We start from the raw sequence: 20,001 nt of genomic DNA on the forward strand, positions 1-20,001 counted from the left end.
CCCCTCAAGTGAACCCGCGCCCACCCCACTATTTAGTTTAAAGCCCTCTCCATTGCCCTAGTTATATGATTAACCAGGACACTGGTACCAGCGCAGTTCAGGTGAAGGCCATTCCAACAGTATAGCTCCCTCTTTGCCCAGTACTGGTGTCAGTTACCTGTGAATTGAAGTCCATTTCTCCCATATCAAACTTTGAGCCACACATTGAACTCGCTGATCTTATTTACCCTATGTCAATTTGCTCGTGGCTCAGGTTGCAATCCACAGATTATTACCTTTGTGGTCACGCTTTTGAATTTATCCCCTAGTTGCTCATACTCCCTCAGCAGAAGCTCTTTCTTAATCCTACCTATGTCGCCGTTACCCAGGTGGATGACAGCAACTGGATCCTTCCCCTCCCACCTCAAGTTTCTCTCCAGCCCCGAGGAGATGTCCTTCACCCTGGCACCAGGCAGGCAACACAGCCTTTGGGACTCATGCTCTCAGCTGCAGAGAAACATATCTATCCCCCTAACTATACTGTCCCCTACTGCAACTACATTCCTTTTAACTCCACCCCACTTGAATGGCTCCCTGCTCTCATCCACACAAGCTGCAAGAACATCAATCTGTTGCACAATTGCAAGGGCTGAGGCTCCTTCAGTGCTACCTTCTGGATCCCCATACCTGCCTCTCTTGCAGTCACACCGTCCTGTCCCTGACCACAGACCAAATCAGAAGTACCTAACCTGAGGTGTGACTGCCTCCTGGAACAAAATGTCCAGGTAACTTTCCCCCTCCCTGATGCATCGCAGTGTTCGAAGCTCAGACTCCAGCTCATCAACTCTGAGCTGAAGCTCCTCAAGCTGCAGACACTTACTGCAGATATGGTTGCTGTGAATCACACAGGTGTCCACCAGCTCCCACATGCTACAGCTGCAATACATCAACTGCCCTGCGATCTTTACAATGCTTTATTTAACAAATTAGGTTCAGAAATATCACTCAACAATTACCTGTAGTTATATCAATTAGTTTAACCAGTTAAGCTGTAAATTTAACACAAAACTTGTATCTCCCCAGTACCAGTTAAACCACTGCCCCGTTTAGAGAGAAAATAAAACTTAAAACTCACCAGCCACTCATCTGCCTGCTCACCTAATTAATGCTTCTGGGCTTCAGCTCTCACGTCTCGCTGCTACCTTCGTGCCTGCTTATCCCTCTCCCCAAAAAACCAACCCTTGACCCCCTCATCCAAACTACTATCACATCTCCAACCTCCTTTTCCTCTCCAGTGTCCGACTGTGCTGTTGCCTCCCAAATCTGTCTTTCCCAGAACTCCCTGTTGGAATCCGTCCATTCACATTTCTGCCCCAGCCACAGTACCAAATGGCTCTCAAAGTCACAAATGACATCCTATGTGACTGTTACAAAGGTAAACTACCCATCCTTATCCTTCTCAATCTGCCTGCAGTCTTTAGCATAGTTGACCACACCATCTTCCTCCAACATCTCTCCACCATCATTAAGCTGGATAGGACTGCACTTGCCATTTTCCATCGTTATCTGCCCAGTTGTAATCAGTGAATAACCTGCAATTCCCTCTCACCACGTTCCTGCATAGTTACATTTGATATCCTCCAAGGATCCTTAGGCCCCCTCCTACTTCTCACTTATGTGCTGCCATGTGGCGACATAATCCGAAAACACAGCATCAATTTTCACATGTACGTTGACGCCACCTAGTTCTACCTCACCAACAGCTCTCGCGCCCCCACATCACTGTCTCACTGTCTGATATCCAACACTAAACCAGTAGAAATTTGTTACAATTAAATACTGCAACAACTGAAGCCACTGTCTTCAGTACCTGCCACAAACTCCATTTCCTAGTGATGAATCCATCCCTCTCCCTGACAACTGTCTGAGGCTGAACTGTTTGCAACCTTGGTGTCAGATTTGGCCCAGAGATGAGATTCAGACCACATAACTGCGCGCTTAATAAGCCCACCTATTTTCACCTCCATAACATCGCCTGACTCCACCCCTCCTTAGCTCAACTGATGCTAAGACCATCATCCATGCTGCTGTTACATTCAGACTTGACTACTCCAATGATATCCTGTCCAGCCTCCCACATTCCACCTTCTGTAAACTTGAGGTCCTCCAAAACACTGCTTCCTGTACCCTAATTCGCACCAAGTCAGATTCACCCATCACGCCTGTGCTCACTGACCTACATCGACTCCCTGTTGAGCAGTACCTTAAAATCCTCATCCTTGTTTTCAAATCCCTCCATGGCCTTGCCTCTCCCCATCTCTGTAATCTCCTACAGCCCCACAACCCTCCAAGATATATGTGTTCCTCTAATTCTGGCCTCTTGAGCAGCCTTTAGCTGCTATGGCCCCAAACTCTGGAATTCCCTCCCTAAACCTCTCTGTCTCTCTTCCTCTCTATCTTCCTGTAAAATGTTACTTAAAACTAACTTCTCTGACCAAGCTTTTGGTCATCTGTCCTACTATCTCCTTATGTGAATTTGGCATTGAATTATGTTTTATTATGCTCCTGTGAAGCGCCTTGGACAGTTTACTATGTTAAAGATGCTATATAAATACAAGTTGCTGTTGTTAATGTTATTCAATATCTTGCACTGAAGGCACATATTCTTTCCACAAATCTTACATAGTCATGACTTTGATCACAATTTTTATCAACTTTTCCCACTGTAAATTGATATGTCAATATTTCCCAATTTATTTTGCTGTCAGTGTTCACCATCACAGCTGACTATGAATCAATGATATTGTTTAAAATGTTTTTTAAAAATGCTCATCTTTCACTATTTTCCTTAGTAAGCCAAATTTCTAATGTCCAAAATAATATTTTCAACAAAATCAAAACTAACAACAAAATCCCAATAGCATAATTAAATTCATCAACAGAATTTTTTTTATCTTTTAATAACAGAGGACTGAATTTTGTCAGAAGTAGAGAAGTTCCGCTGCTGGGACCCAAGATGAGAGCTGACCCCATGCCGGCGGGCAGCGGGACTCTGGCGTGGCATTTTGCCTGTAGCGGCCAATTAACAGACTGCCACTATAAGCACTGTCCAATGCAGGATAGCAGACTGCCTCCCCTCTGACTGAGCCAGCAGCTCAGCAGCACCACCACTAGCAAGCCGCTCCGGCGATTGCGGGGTTTGGCCATATTCCAGCAGTGGCGCCTTAGCCGCAGGGGTGTTCAATGCTGCTGAGGGGCTCATCCATGGGCCATGGAGCGGTCATGAAGGTGCACCCCCCCACCCATCCAGAAACCAGCTATGAGCCAGCAGGGTTTTAGCCGGCGGTCTCCCCATGTAGCAGCAGGCCCTCCCTGCATAGGCAAAATACAGCAGGACAGGAAGTGGCCCTTAATTGGGCATTTAAGTGTCTCAATTGGACACGTGGTGGGCAACCGTGCAGCTAAAGTTCCCGCCGCTGGTAACGTGCCATGGTAGTGGAAAGACATTGGCCTCCTCTCCCGATGCCTTCTGCCACTATGCTACCAGCCCTCCCGCCTCCCAGCCAGTTGCTGGAAGGCTGGTAAAATTCAGCCCATAATGAAAGTTTGTATATGAAGACGGCAGCATAGTGGTCATAATTACTGGATTAGTAATCCAGAGGCCCAGACTAATTCTCCAGAGACACGAGTTCAAATTCCATCACAGCAGCTGGGGGTATTTAAATACAATTAGTACATCTGGAATAAATTATTAGTCTTATTAATAATGATAACGAAACTTCTGGATAAACCCATCTGGTTCATTAAAGTCCTTCAGGGAATGAAATCAGCTGTCCTGACCCAGTCTGGCCTATAATGTGACATCAAACCCGTAGCAATGTGGTTGACTCTTAACTGCCTTCTGAAATGGCCAAGCAAGCCACTCAGTTGTATCAAAGCGGCTACAGAAAAGTCAAAGAAGAGTAAAACTGGATGGACCACCCTGCATCGACATAGGCACCGGAAACGGCAAAGGCACACCGTGCCCAGTCAACCCTGCAAAGTACTCCTCGTAAATAACAGGGTACTTGTGCCAAAAATGGGAGATCTGTCCCACAGAGTAGTCAAGCAATGGCCTGACATAGTCATAGAATCATACCTTACAGCCAATGTCCCAGACTCCTCCACCACCATTCTTAGGAATATCCTGTCCCACTGGCAGGCAGACCCACCAGAGGTGGTGCCACAGTGTTATACAGTCAGGAGGGAGTTGCTATCAGAGTCCTCAGCATTGACTCTGGACCCCATGAAGTCTCATGGCATCAGGTCAAACATGGGCAAGGAAACCTCCTGTTTATTACCACCTACCGCCCCTGCTCAGCTGATGAATCAGTGCTCCTCCATGTTGAGCACCAATTGGAAGAAGCACTGAGGATAGCAATGGCACAGAATGTACTCTGGATGGAGACGTCAATGTTCATTATCAAGAATGTCTCAGTAGCACCACTATTGACCGAGCTGGCCGAGTCCTGTGGGACATAACTACCAGACTGGGTCTTCGGCAAGCAGTGAAAGAACCAACAAGCGGGAAAAACCTACCTGACTTGATTCCTCACAATGCTGTCATAGATGCATCTGTCCATGACAGTATTAGGTGTGACACTGCACCATCCTTGTGGAGACAAAATCCCATCTTCACACTGAGGACATCCTCCATCGTCTCATGTGGGACTACCACCGTGCTAAATTGGATAGCAACAGGACAAATCTAGCAGCTCAAAACTAGGCATCCATGAGGCACTGTGTTCCATCAGCAACAGCAGAATCATATTCAACCACAATCTGTAACAGCATGGCCCTGCATATTCCTCACTCTACCATTACCATCAAACCTAGTTCAATGAGGACTGTAGGGGAAGAAGTCAGGAGCAGCACCAGGTATAACTAAAAATGAGATGCCAACCTGATGAAGCTACAACACAGGACTATAAGCATGCCAAACAGTGGAAACAGCATACCATAGAGAGAGCCAAGCGATCCCACAACCAATGGATCAGATCAAAGCTCTGCCATCCTACCATACCCAGTCATGAATGGTGGTGGACAATTAAACAACTAACCTAAGGAGGAGGCTCCACAAACATCCCCACCCTCAATGATGGGGGATCAGAGTCGGTCAGTGCAAAAGGCAAGGCTGAAGCATTTACAATCATCGTCAGCCGGCAGTACTGAGATGATGATCCATCTCACCCTCCTCCTGAGGTCCCCATCATAGATGCCAGCCTTCAGACAATTCGATTCACTCCACGTGATATCAAGAAACGGCTGAAAGCTATGGGGCCTGAAGACCTGTGTTACAGAACTAGCTGCGCCATTAGCCAAGACGTTCCAGTAAAGCTACAAAATAGGCATCTACCCGACAATGTGGAAAATTGCTTAGGTATATCCTGTCCACAAAAAGCAGGACAAATCCAATCCAGTCAATTACCATCCCATCAGTGTACTCTCAATCATCAGCGAAATGATGGAAGGTGCCATCAAGCACCACTTACTTAGCAAAAACCCACTCACCAATGCTCATTTTGGGTTCCACCAGGGCCACTCAGCTCCAGACCTCATTACAGCCTTGGTCCAAACATAGAAAAGTGAGCTGAATTCAAGAGGTGAGATGAGAGTGATCGCCCTTGACATCAAGGTAGCATTTGACAGAGTGTGGCATCAAGAAGCCCTAAAAAAGTTAAGTCAATGAGAATCAGGGGGAAAATTCTCCACTGGTTGGAGTCACACCGAATACAAAGAAAGGTGGTTGTGGTTGTTGGAGATCAATCATCTCAGCCCTAGGACATCGCTGTAGGGGTTCCTCAGGGTCGTGTCCGAGGCCCAACCATCTTCAGCTGTGTCATCAATGCTCTTCCCTCCATCATGTCAGAAGTGGGGATGTTCTCTGATAATTGCATACTGTTCAGTTCCATTCACAACTCCTCAGATACTGAAGCTGTCTGTGCCCACATGCAGCATGACCTAGACAACATTTAGGCTTGTCCTGTTAAGTGGCAAGTGACATTCGTGTCACACTATTGCCAGGCAATGACCATCTCCACAAGAGAGCATATAACCATCTCGCCTTGACATTCAAAGGCATCGATTGATTAACTGGCATCATTCCATCTGAAAGAGATGATGGGAATGCAACCTCAGAACTTTGGTGAGGTCAGGTGAGATCATCTGCTGCACTCCTGTTGATGGCTGAACCAGCCAATTCTGAAAAGGCCAAGTCTGCCACAAGTGCCACACATGAAGTTGTCCCTTGTTGGTGGTGCGGGATGATCTCTATTGGCACCTAGTTTGCAGGGCTGGCGTCTGTTCTGGAGCTTCTGAAACCACATGTTAGCATGGTGGCAAATTCCTGCCCACAGCTGGTGTCGCCATTTGCATTGATCAATCACAAGTGGGAAACTCTAGCTGATGATGTTGAGGGCTTTCATGTCTCTTTTGACAGCATTTCTGAATCAGAGCTTTGGGTGTCCTACTGGTCTCTTGGCACAGGCTACCTCCCTGTGGAATATATCCTTAGGGATGCGACCATCTTCCATCCTTGGCATTAGCCCAAGCCAGAGAAGCCTTCTTTGCTTGATTAGTGCTACCATGCTTGGCATATTTGTCCTGGAAGACTGTTTCATTGGTAACTTTGTCTTTCTATGTGCTGCTGAGGATATGCGATAGACACCAGACATGGAAGTTATGAGCCTTTTTTCTTGGTAGGTGTAAATTTTCCAGGCTATGTTGCCAAACAACAATGTGCTGAGGATACAGGATTCAACAGCATCGCCATCAACATCCTGGGGTTACCATTGACCAGAAACTTGTGGACCAGCGAAATAATTACTGCAACTACAATATCAGGTCAGAGGCTGGGAATTCTGTGGCAAGTAACTCAGCTCCCGACTCCCTAAAGCCTGTCCACCTACAAGGCACAAATGAGGAATGTGATGGAATAGTCTCCACTTGCCTGGATGAGCGCAGCTCCAACCACACTCAAGAAGATTGACACCATCCAAGACAAAGCAGTCCGATTGATCAGCATCCCAGCAACCGTCTCAAACATTCACTCCCTCCACCACCAGCGCACTGTGGCAGCAGTGTGTACCATCTACAAGATGCACCACAGCAACTCGCGAAGGCTCCTTTGGCAGCGCCTTCCAAACCCATGACTTCTACCACCTAAAAGGACAAGGGCAGCAGACACATGGAAACATCACCAGCTACAAATTCCCCTCCAAGCCACACATCATCCTGACTTGGAACTATATCGCCGTTCCTTCACTGTTGCTGGGTCAAAATCCTGGAACTCCCTACCTAACAGCACTGTTCGTGCACCTACGCCACATGTGTTGCAGCAATTCAAGAAGGCGGCTCACCACCACCTTCTCCAGGGCAATTATCGATGGGCAAATAAATGCTGGCCTCATTAGCAACGCCCACATCCCAAGAATAAATTCACAAAAACTTGAAACTTCAGCCTTCCCCAGAAGCCTGGACTTGGAATTGATATTTTCACCCAGAGTGGTGAATCTGTTAAGTGAAGGATGCATAAGCACCATTTAAGCTAGTCAAGTGATAAAATAGTTACCTCAATCCCTAATAAAGTATTTTTCTCTCAAAATTATCTAATTACCATTTGATTATTATGTGTTCTGTTGATTATTAAATGTAAGCATTTTAATGGTGAGGCAGAGAGAGGGAAAGTGAGACACAGGAAAAATGACATAGCTGAGAAATACAAAGATATATGAACTGTATGTGTTTCCTCATCCTAATTTGAGCTATTTTCAAAAATGTATTTAAATTTAAAAGAAGTCTGAACGCTGCCAGTTATACTCTATTGTTCCCTGTGTTTTGTTGATAGTTAGAAATGTGACGATCACCTGGTTCATGAGTTGTACTAATCTTCTAGAGGTAACTTTTAATCTGGGAATTGAATTTTTTTTTAATGCAAGACAAACAAAAACACCTGGTTTGAGAAGCTGGCAAACGAGCCTTGGGTAGTTATAAATCAAAGGGAAGTGTAAAGACCCTACACATTGGGAACCCCTCTTAACTTGCTGATGGAGACGATGTGCCTGCAGCTGCCATCATCGGGGGTTTAAATTATTCATATGATTTCCCAGAATAAAGAGATTTGGAATTAGAAATAATCAGCTTAAATTGTTACCTGGGGCATCCCATGGTTACCACGTTGTTATAGAGTTAGATGTTGCTAGGGAGAGTCCTTTTGGGTCAGGTGTTTTTTCGGGGGTGCTTGCTGACACAGACATGTTAGTAGGCTTTTGGACAAGCAATTAGCTTTTAGACAAGCTGTTGCCTTTTGGAAAAGCGTGTTGACTTTTAGAAAACTGCTGGCTTTGGGGGCAACTGTACTCAGGAGCAAAGAGACCATCAGGAACCAGAGGTGTTTCGGTTTTGAGGCAGACCTGTGCTCAACCTGTGAAGTTCAGATTTGGGAGGTGATCTCATACCTCAGAAGACAGCTGAGAAATTAGGGAAATCAAAGCAAATTCCTAAGAGCTGTGGATTGATCCCAGAAGTGAGCATACTGCCAAGATCCTGCAACATACAGGGAAAATTCTTGGTGGAAGTAACAGTCAAATTAAATCTGTTGAGATTTAAAGTTTAAAGTATTCACCTTCCTGTTCTGTTAAGATTTTAAGTTTTAAATATAAGCGTTTCCAGACTGTAGTGTTAGGTTAGTAGTGTTTTGCTTTAACTCCTGTACAGTAAAGTTTTGTTTAAAACGTAAAATTTTGTGGCATAATTTTCAGTAGTAACTGGGAATTCAACTTTCTCTTTTTGAAAGTTAATGGTCCCTAATGGGATTGTAACAGAAAATATAACTATTAGAATCTCACCAAAAAGACATGAATTTCAGATAATGAAAATATTACCTTCCTCAAGGTCATATCGGAACAATCCAAGAACCCACTGAGTAAGAATGCAAGGAGTAAAGAGGTAATGACTATTGTCATCCACTGTAAACTTTGTTCGAACCTGTAATGAGCAGGAATCAGTTTAATAATCCAATACAAAAAAGTAAGAAAACTATTGGAATGTAACAACCTAAGATTTTTAAAGACCTTTGCCATCATGTTGAGGAATCCAAGATGGACTCTGGCTGTGTTAATCGCTTCGAACAGACTTTATCAGAACTAAGGCATCCACTTAGCAGAAGTCAACATGATAGTCAACCACAAAATTACCAGATTATTTTCAAAATGTTCTTTAAAATGTTATACAGAGTAAGAACACATTTTTAAAAGTTTTCAAATGTATTACTGTTAAGAAAAAAGAACTTGCAAACAGAAGTAACTTATAAACTGTCATGCATATAGTTTTACATCAGAAATTATGACAACGTGAAGAACTTGAAAGCAAAATACTACGGATGCTGGAAATCTGGAATAAAAACAGCAAGTGCTGGAAATACTCAGCAGGTCTGGCAGCATCTGTGAAGACAGAAACAGAGTTAACATTTCAGGTCTGTGACCTTTCATCAGAACTGGCAAAGGTTAGAAATGTAACAGGCTTTGAGCGAACTTAAAACCCAGTGTTGTGCACAGTGATCAGAACCTTGAGTGCAGAGACCCCGGGCGCATAAAAAAATGCCGTCGCCTGCACCATCCCACCCCCCAGTCATTTTGCAGAGGCAGAATCATGGGTGGAAGGGCTAACCGCCTGCAAGCGGCCAATTAAGTTAAGCAAAAGGCCCTACAGCATCGAGAACAGGCCAATTGCCGGAGACGGGCTCACAGTAGCAGCTGCCTGGGCCAGCTTTGAGGCCCTGCATGCCTACTTGGCCACAGCTGCAGCCACAGGCCACCCTAAGGAGGCGTTCTTCTTCCACAATATTGGCCCGGCAGCCATGGTCATTTTTTAAATTCAAAAATCTTAAAAGGTGCTAAGAGGATGCCTCAAGATGGAGCAGCCCTATCCCTCCCTTACCCGCAATGGCAGGCTGCAGCTCCTTCAGTGCTGTTTAAAAAAATGTCCTCCAAATGGAGGTTTATTTTCAAATTCCATGGGAAAATAGTCAAAATGCATGTGCAAAACTTCAACATGTACTAGAAAGTATAAATCAGATATTCAGCCAATTATGAAGTAATTCCACAAAGAAAAATGAAGTCAAATGGTAGAAATTTGAAGTAGCAGATACATGAATTGCAGCTAAAATCCTAGGTGTGACCTTACATATAATGCAGGACTGTGGGAGAATGAGTGGCTGTAGATCTACTATGAGGAGGAGGAAGGATCTTAAAAGTACTGTATTCATTATTTGCATCATTTCGACACAGTGATTCACTTGTCGTGTTGATGTAAAATAAGGAAGAAATTTACATTACTGTGAGTTTTGTGAGATCTTTCTTGTACTATAACTTACTGAGCCTGGAAACCACCATTTACAATATTACCAGATGAATGTGAAATGCATTTCTACAACATTACCCTGCGATTTTAAAACTGAGGTGTTAGCCTATTGGGAAAAAATAATTTCTAAATACATGTAAACGTTACACAAATGGGAGGAAAAATTACATTAAAATTGCAGAAGCAAATATTATGTAATACACAGTTTTAATGTGCATTTACACTACAGTTTCGGTGCTGCTGCTAAATAATTTGCCGTAAACTTGTGTTGTGCAAATCTGGAATTAAGGCACAATTTGACTCAAGATTTAAGCTATATTCACACTATGACTGAGCAACTTTGCTTCACACAAAATTTGCAGTTGTAGTATAAAAGCATCCTGAAGATGGCATCATCCCTTTACAATTTTGATTAGACTATTCATAGTGCACGTTTAACTGAGTAGTTATTGCAGCATGCAAGAACTGTCAATCATACTGATAACACTCTCAGTACTATGCTAGCTAATCTGCATCAATTTTTTAAAAAACAAAATTACAAGGAGAAAGAAAAGTTCAGTCTGATGCATTTTTGACCACCCAGCCCTCCAACCAACACAGTCGACAGGGATTTTTTTGCAAGCAAGATGAAACACTGGTTTAGATTTTCCTCCTCAGCGATTAAACCTCTAAGTGCAGTGAGGCAGGAATTCCACTCATCAAAAGCTGTGCCGATAACTCCAGAGAATTTCCTGGGGTTGGCACAATTTTCAGGCTCTTGATGAGGTTTCTGTCTGTGCCTGGGAGCAGGGGATGATAAAAATCCTAGCCTTTGCAGAACTTTGAGTCTTCCATGCCAAGGAAAACCTGCAGCGTCCGCAAGATCTTGCACAGGGAGTACCCAATTGATTGATTATGCTTCATAGATGTACTTATAATTTTCAATCGGGCTCCACCATCCTCACCTTTGCTGGATATCAGGAAATTGTTCTCTTCATTAGCACTCAGCATTGCTATGGCGATAATGACAGAAAATGTGATGCATGATATCATGCTGTTATTACTGCCTTATTTGGTTACAGCGACTCCTTTTTGGGCGAGCGACATCATTGCTCAAAAGTAGTGATTTCAGAAGCTTGCTGCAGGAACAGTAATGGGTCATGACCTGGTGGGATAGGTCACCATCCAGCCTTCTGTGCAACACCACTACCACAAATCACCACCCGTCCCCCACACCCTCAAAGTGTCATATCAGAAAACAAACACAATTCAAAAAAATTCCATATTATGAAAACACCAAATGAAATTTAGTATAAAGAATGTCAGAAATATTCAACTAATGTGAAACACACCTGTTCATAGACCTGTACCAGGGAACCAGCCAGCTGGTGTATACGTGCAAGACATGTCCATATAGGATGGTTCTTCAGACTCCTCCGTAGCACAGGCTGTAGATATGCACTGTAGATTGCCTGCAGTTGCTCTCTATCAGGATAGCTGAAATAAAATAAATACTGGTATTTCCTGAACTCAGTGACAAGAGACATGAGGGCTACAACATTTTGTATCATTTTATCACCTTAGGGCCGATTTTAATAACCCACCTTCCTCCACCCGGCCTGAACAATGGGAGTGGGATTCAGTTGCCGCTGTGGCCGCCCACCGTCTTCCCAACCACCAACCCCATTTTAACTTACTTGTTGTGGCTGCATGTCAGGCACCTGACCAAGGCAAATGGGGTGATAATTAAAAGGTCAAAGTCCTACTTCACCAACATCATACCTGCTCCCACTGCAATTTAGCTTCAATTTGCCTTGGACCAACCAGCAAAGCCTACCAGGATTGCTGTATGAGAGCTCCTGTGGCAGAACAAAAGGGGGCATTCAGCTGTAACACAATCCTTTGTTGCTTAGCTTGTCATTGGTATTTCCAGCTTCCAGATTTGAAAGTTTGCTATCTTATAAGCCTTTAGTCAGGTTTCTCTACTTCTTAAGGGAACTATTCTTGCATCTTTCTTTTAGATGGAGCTAGACATGGAGGATTAACAGCCACTTCAACAGCCACCATTCAGACCTCTCAAAATACATCAGGTGAAGGGGGCTCTGCGTAGGAGTCATACCCAACACACAGGGACTACAAGCTACAGATCTGAAACAGCCCTTATAAAAGTCACAAATAACATTCTATGCAAATGTGATCATGGTAAACTATCCCTCCTCATCATTCTCGATTTAGCTGGAGCCTTTGACACAGTTGACCACTCCATCCTCCTCCAACACCCCTCCTCAGCTGTCCAGCTGGGTGGATCTGCACTCATTTGATCCCATTCTTATCTATCAAATTGTAGCCAGAGAATTATCGGTAACAGATTCAATGCCCAGTCCTGCACTGTTACCTCTGTTGTTCCCAAGCGATCTACCCTGGACACCCCTCCCATTTCTCATCCACATGCTGGTCCTTGGCAACATCATCCAAAAACGCAACATCAGGTTCCACATGTATGCTGACCCACCAGCTCTATCTGATTTGTCACATTGCTTATCCACCATCCAGTATTGGATGAGCAGAAATTTCCTGCAACTAAATATTGGGAAGACCGAAGCACTGAGTTTTGCCCCTGCCACAAACTCTGTTCCCTGACCACCATTTCCATCACTCTCTCATCTGCCTGAAGCTGAGCAAGACCATTTGCCACCATGGTGTTGTGTTTGACCCCGAGATGAGTGTCTGACCACATATCACTCCATTCCCAAGATTTCCTACTTCCAGATTCACAATCATTGTCCGACTCTAACTCTGCCTCAGCTTACCTGCTGCTTAAACCCTCATCCAATCCATTGTGACCAATGCTCCTGACTATTCCAATGGTCTCCTGGCCGGGCTCCCATCTTCCACCCTACATAAATTTGTGGTCATCCAAAACTCTGCTGCCTGTATCTTAACTCACACCAAATCTCATTTAACCATCACCCCTGTGCTCACTGCCCTATGCTGGCTCCCAGTCCAACGACACCCAAATTTTAAAATCCTCACATCAGTTCTCAAACCCTTCCATGGCCTCACTCTTGCCTATCTCAGTAACCTCCTCCAGCCCTATAAGCTGTTGTCCAATTCTAGCATCTTGTGCTCCCTCAATTTTAACCATAGAAACATAGAAAATAGGAGCAGTAGACCATTCGGCCTATCGAGCCTGCCCTTTATGATCATGGCTGATCATCCAACTCAGTAACCTGTTCCTGCTTTCGCCCCATACCCTTTGATCCCTTTAGACCCAATAGCTATATCTAACTCCTTCTTGAAAACATACAAGGTTTTGGTCTCAACTGCTTTCTGTGGTAGCGAATTCCACAGGCTCACCACTCTCTGGGTGAAGAAATTTCTCCTCATCTCAGTCCTGAAAGGTTTACCCCGTATCCTTAGACTATGACCCCTGGTTCTGGACTCCCCCACCATCGGGAACATCCTTCTTGCATCTACCCTGTCAAGTCCTGTTAGAATTTTATAGGTTTCTATGAGATTCCCCCCACACTCTTCTGAACTCCAGCGAATATAAGCCCAACCGACCCAATCTCTCCTCATACGTCAGACCCGCCATCCCAGGAATCAGTCTGGTAAACCTTTGCTGCACTCCCTCTATAGCAAGAACATCCTTCCCTAGATAAGGAGACCAAAACTGCACACAATATTCCGGGTGTGGTCTCACCAAGACCCTGCATAATTTATTTATTTAGAGATACAGCATTGAATCAGGCCCTTCTGCCCACCGAGTCTGTGCCGACCATCAACCACCCATTTATACTAATCCTACATTAATCCCATTACCCTCTCACATCCCCACCTTTCCCTCAATTCTCCTACCACCTACCTATACTAGGGGCAATTTATAATGGCCAATTTACCTATCAACCTGCAAGTCTTTGGCTGTGGAAGGAAAGCAGAGCACCCGGCGAAAACCCACGCAGTCACAGGGAGAACTTGCAAACTCCGCACAGGCAGTACCCAGAATTGAACCCAGGTCACTGGAGCTGTGAGGCTGCGGTGCTAACCACTGCGCCACCACAGCAGAAAGACATCCCTGCTCCTGTACTCAAATCCTCTCGCTATGAAGGCCAACATACCATTTGCCTTTTTTATCGCCTGTTGCACCTGCATGCTTACCTTCAGTGACTGGTGTACGAGAACACCCAGGTCTCGCTGCATATTCTCCTCTCTCAGTTTATAGCTGTTCAGATAATAGTCTGCCTTCCTGTTTTTGCTACCAAAGTGGATAACCTCACATTTATCCACATTATACTACATCTGCCATGCATTAGCCCACTCACTCAACTTGTCCAAATCACCCTGAAGCCTCTCTGCATTCTCCTCACAACTAACCCTCCCACCCAGTTTTGTCTCATCTGCAAATTTGGAAATATTACATTTGGTTCCCTCATCTAAATCATTAATGTATATTGTGAATAGCTGGGGTCCTAGCACAGATCCCTGCGGTACCCCACTAGTCACTGCCTGCCATTCGGAAAAAGACCCATTTATCCCTACTCTTTGTTTCCTGTCTGCCAACCAATTTTCTATCCATCGCAATACACTACCCCCAATCCCATGCGTTTTAATTTTACACACTAATCTCTTATGTGGGACTTTGTCGAAAGCCTTCTGAAAGTCCAAATAAACCACATCCACTGGCTCCCCTCATCAACTCTACTAGTTACATCCTCGAAGATTTCTAGTAGATTTGTCAAGCATAATTTCCGTTTCATAAATCCATGCTGACTCTGTCCAATTCTACCACTGTTCTCCATGTGCTCTACTATAAAATCTTTGATAATGGACTCTAGAATTTACCCCACTACCGACGTCAGGCTGACTGGTCTATAATGCCATGTTTTCTCTCTACCTCCCTTTTTAAATAGTGGGGTTACATTAGCTACCCTCCAATCTGTAGGAACTGTTCCAGAGTCTATGGAATCTTGGAAGATGACCACCAATGCATCCACTATTTCTAGGGCCACTTCCTTAATTACTCTGGGATGCATACCATCAGGCCCTGGGGATTTATCGGCCTTCAATCCCATCAATTTCCCCAACACCATTTCTCTAGTAATATTGATTTCCTTCAGTTCCTCTCTCTCTCACTAAGCCATGTGTTCCCCAACATTTCTGGTATGATATTTGTGTCTTCTTTTGTGAAGATAGAACCAAAGTATACATTTAGTTGGTCAGCCATTTCTTTGTTCCCCATAATAAATTCCCCTGTCTCTGACTGTAAGGGACCTAACATTTGTCTTCACCAATCTTTTTCTCTTCACATACCTATAAAAACTTTTACAGTCAGCTTTTATGTTCCCCGCAAGCTTGCTCTCGTACTCTATTTTCCCCTTCTTAATCAATCCCTTGGTCCTCCTTTGCTGAATTCTAAACTGCATTCTAAACTGCTCCCAATCCTCAAGTCTGTTGTTTTTTCTGGCAAATTTATATGCCTCTTCCTTGGATCTAATGCCATCTCTAATTTCCCTTGTAAGCCATGTTTTGGCTACTTTTGCATCAGACAGGGATAAACAATCATTGATGCCTGGACCCTAAGCTCTGAAATTCCCTCCCTAAACTTCCCCATCTCTCTACATCTCTCTCCTCCTTTAAGATGCTCCTTGAAACTTTTAGTTTCAGTCAAGGTTTTGCTCATCAGTCCTGATTATTCCTCCTCAGGCTCAGTGTCAAATCGTGTTCCATAATGCTCCTGTGAGGTGCCTCAGGATATTTTACTATGTTAAAGGCACTATATAGATGCAAGCTGTTGTTAATTCACCTTCTTGGACCTAACTGAGTAATACAGAAGAGGCTGGGCTTCTCCAGGGAGGCTTTTATTGACTTTTACAACCTCTTGCAACAGAACTGCTGCCGGCAGGGGGGCATGCCATGCCAGCGTCTATCCATAACCCAGAAATTTTACTGGAGCTTTTCAAGCTACTGTAGGTGACATCAACTACATCTTACAGGCTGTAATTCACAGCTGCATTAAGCAGGCGACCAACACCCTATTTGACAGAACCAAGCAATACATCACTTTCCCAACCAACCTCATCAATCAACAGAACAGAGCTTGTGGCTTTGCACCAGTGGCTTCATGTGTGAAGCCACATTCATGGCATGACTGACCGTACACATTAGACCATCAGAACTTGAGTCAACAACAAGTGCCAACGGAAAAGGGTAGTGCACTATTCTTGTACAGATAGTGGCCAATCGCAAGAACATCATGTAAAACAGCACCATCATGTAGGTCTGTGAAAAGCGACCAAACAGCTACCATGATGCTCATTCTCAGACACTCTACCATTCTCCCACTCTTTGACCCTAGAAGCAGCATAACCGGGTGGCAGCTGGGGGATAAGGGATACCCCCTGCAATACTGGCTGACTCCACCTACACAACTACCATGCCTCAGCAGCAGATACAATCAAAGCCAGGATCTGCATGGAGCACATCAGAGAACTGCTCAAGCAGAAGTTCAGATGTCTGGACCACTCAGGGAGTTTAAAGGGGGGGTTGTGGGGGGGGGGGGGGGGGTGGGGGGGGGGGAAAGAGAGGAGGAGGAGGGGTGTTCATTGCAATATATCCCAGATAGAGGTCACACATCATTACGGTCTGTCGCATATTGCATAACAATGTATTACAGAGACACCTGCATTTTGAGGAGGGGGAGCAACAGTATTAGTCATCATCTGACATGGAAAACTCAAAAGCAGGAAAGAAATCAGAAAAGAAAGCAGGGCTACATCAGTGCCTTGTAGCAAGAAATGAAGGATCAGCTAATCGATAGTCAATTCTGCTGTCTCTTGCACCTTGCTCAGAAAATCCCTGTGGCATAATAGTTCTTGTTATATTCTTTGCCACCCCCCTCATCTCACATTGAGAAGATTCAAACAATTGACAACTTTCCATATCATAAGGCTTTGGCTGTTATAAATATAGCGTCACAGAGCTGGATATGCAGAACACTGTATTTACGTTGATCTGCGGGGCTGAAAAACAACTGAAATGGGCAAGACTGGTCAAAGGCAGATTGTAGAATCCAAAGTACCCTGTTTAAATTGATAACAAAAAGTGGAAGTTAATAGCTTGACTAACAAGTTACATCAAAAATCGTCACTGATCTCAGTAAAAAAAAAGTGTTGAAAATAATAATTACACAATGAAGAAGAAAGCAGCAATGAAACAGCCCTCATAGTGCAGAAAAATCACACAAATCCTTGTATTTTTCTGAAAGCAACATGCTCAAGCTTGCAAAATCCAATTTTAATTTAATTCCTTTACTGGAAATCTATTGCTTTAATATAAATGCATAACTATAATCCAAATCAAAAATAGTGCTATATATTTATGGTATTGAAGAATAAATGGCCATTATGGTACTTACTTTATTGTACAGATCCTCACAATAGAAGTAAATCTGGTTGTTAGGCTGTGTCGTCCCATAGCACCACCTACTGACATTGAAGCCACAATCTGAATATTTTCCAAACCAACCCACTCCAAATTCTCGTCATAAAATCCATGGTACGTCAAAGCCTTTGGAATTTTGATTTTTTTTTTTAAAAACACAAAGGAGCCATAAATATATAAAGCATTTGAACCTGCTTTTCAGCTACAAACAAGGTAATTTAGTAAGGTCACCCCAAACAGTAATATAGATATATGCTGATTAAATAATACAGAGCTTCAACATAAATACTGAATTTTAGGTCTCCTTTTAAATTACTGAAGACTCCAATAATCTTTGCGCTTCCATATAAAAAGGAATCTGCCAGCACAGTATGGTAGGATACAGTCCCATGTCCTGTACTTCCCAAATGACAAGTTTCTAAATTAAGCCAAGTCGAGAGGGGACGCAGTTGTTTCCCTTACCAGGGAAAAGTAAAAATCATAAGTATAATCTGGCTGCACTTCTGTATCTCATAACAATTGATTATACCATGTCATTACTGAGCCCTGAAGACATTACCTATCTACTGATTACCACATTGAAATAAACAAGTTGTCAGTTTGCCCTCCTGTAACTAACAGGCCTGGGGTATGGAAGAATTTTAAAGGGAGGGGAGAAAATAAATGAGTAATGGTGACAAAGGCAATACAAATACTTCAAAACAAAACTTTATTTGAAAAAATTCTACCAATTAAGATACCCACTGTTCCTTCACAGTTCTGGTCATCTATTATTTCAAAGGAAGCTACAATCAGTTTATTTTTGCCCTTAAATGGAGTGGAGGCGTACATGCCAAAATATTCAAACAATATACAGCAAAGATGGGCTAAATTAGAACACAAAAGCAAAAAAAAATACATATAATAAAATAAATTTAATAATGTCCTAACCTGCTGTAGAAATGCAATAACGCTGCTGGTTCCCCATTTGTCAGGTCTGGGTAGATTAATATCTTTCAAATATAATACCAGATGTTCACAGTCCCTGGGCCTGTATACATGACCAGTGTTAGAACTTATAACCATGCATGTCTGGCTCAATTTTTGCAAAATATGCCGAGGCGAGGTCTGTGCACTGCAGTGAACTGTTGCAATCTGAGTGGATCTGAGCTGAGAGAAAGCATAACGAAGAAGCATCCTGAAAATAAAAATGAACGGTTAAAAAAGGCGCTCTACAAAGATTAACATTTTTCTGATAGAATTTTCCTTTTATAGGAACAAAGGAACAATTCTAACTTTCTGGGCTTTCCCTCAACAAAACCATCAAACTATAACTCTAGTAATATAAGCAATGAATAGGCAATGAGGGTGGGGGATTTTATTTTTACATTTTCAAATATCAAGTTATACGATCCTAGAATGGTTATAATACAGAAGGAGGCCATTTGGCCTGTCATGCCCATGTCGGCTCACTACAAGAGCATTTTAGCAGTCCCACTCCCCTGTCCTTCCCTGGCAAATTTCTTACCAATTCCCTTTGGACAGCCACAATTGAATCTGCTTCCATCACCCAGATTGACACCACTCACTGCATAAAACAATTTTTCCAGACGTCATGTTTGATCTTTTTCCCAATCACTTTTAATCTGCAGTCTCTAGTTCTCGATATTTCCACCGATGGGAACAGTTTATCTTTATCTACTCTGTCGAGACCCCTCAAGATTTTCAACACCTCTATCAAATCCCCTCTCAACCTTCTCTCCTCTAAAGAGAACAACCCCAGCTTCACCAATCTATCCAGGTAACTGATGTCCCTCATCCCTGGAACTATTCACATAAAACTTTTCTGTACCCTCTCTGAAGCCTTCACATCCTTCTTAAAGTGCAGTGCGCAGAATTGGACACAATATTCTAGTTGTTTTAAAAAGATTCATACTAATTTCCTTGGTTCTGTACTCTATCCCTTTATTTATAAAGCCCAGTATGCCTTTTAACCACTTCCACAAACTGCCCTGCTATCTTCAAGGATTTGTGCACATTTCCCCCCTCCCGAGGTCTCTATGTTCCTTTTTTGTTATTCATTTATGGGATGTGGGCATCGCTGGCTATGCCAGCATTTATTGCCCATCCCTAATTTCCCTCAAGAAGGTGGTGGCAAGCTGCCTTCTTGAACCGCTGCAGTCCTTGGGATGTAGGCACACCCAGCAACAGTGAAGGAACAGCAAT

General features: G+C 43.5%; 1 protein-coding gene across 2 annotated transcripts in view; it reads right to left on the reverse strand.

Annotated features, from left to right (window-relative positions):
• dync2h1 (dynein cytoplasmic 2 heavy chain 1) overlaps positions 1–20,001 on the reverse strand; it is an 836,995-nt gene that overhangs the window by 609,681 nt on the left and 207,313 nt on the right. For both annotated transcript variants that reach the window (XM_068033753.1, XM_068033752.1), the window contains exons 44-47: positions 18,727–18,973; positions 17,771–17,922; positions 11,709–11,853; positions 8,901–9,003 (exon numbers count right to left, since the gene is read on the reverse strand). In XM_068033753.1, the coding sequence (XP_067889854.1) occupies positions 8,901–9,003; positions 11,709–11,853; positions 17,771–17,922; positions 18,727–18,973 (647 nt within the window). The remainder of the gene's footprint in view (positions 1–8,900; positions 9,004–11,708; positions 11,854–17,770; positions 17,923–18,726; positions 18,974–20,001) is intronic.

Source organism: Heterodontus francisci, chromosome 6 (assembly GCF_036365525.1).
Source record: "Heterodontus francisci isolate sHetFra1 chromosome 6, sHetFra1.hap1, whole genome shotgun sequence".
NCBI lineage: Eukaryota > Metazoa > Chordata > Chondrichthyes > Heterodontiformes > Heterodontidae > Heterodontus > Heterodontus francisci.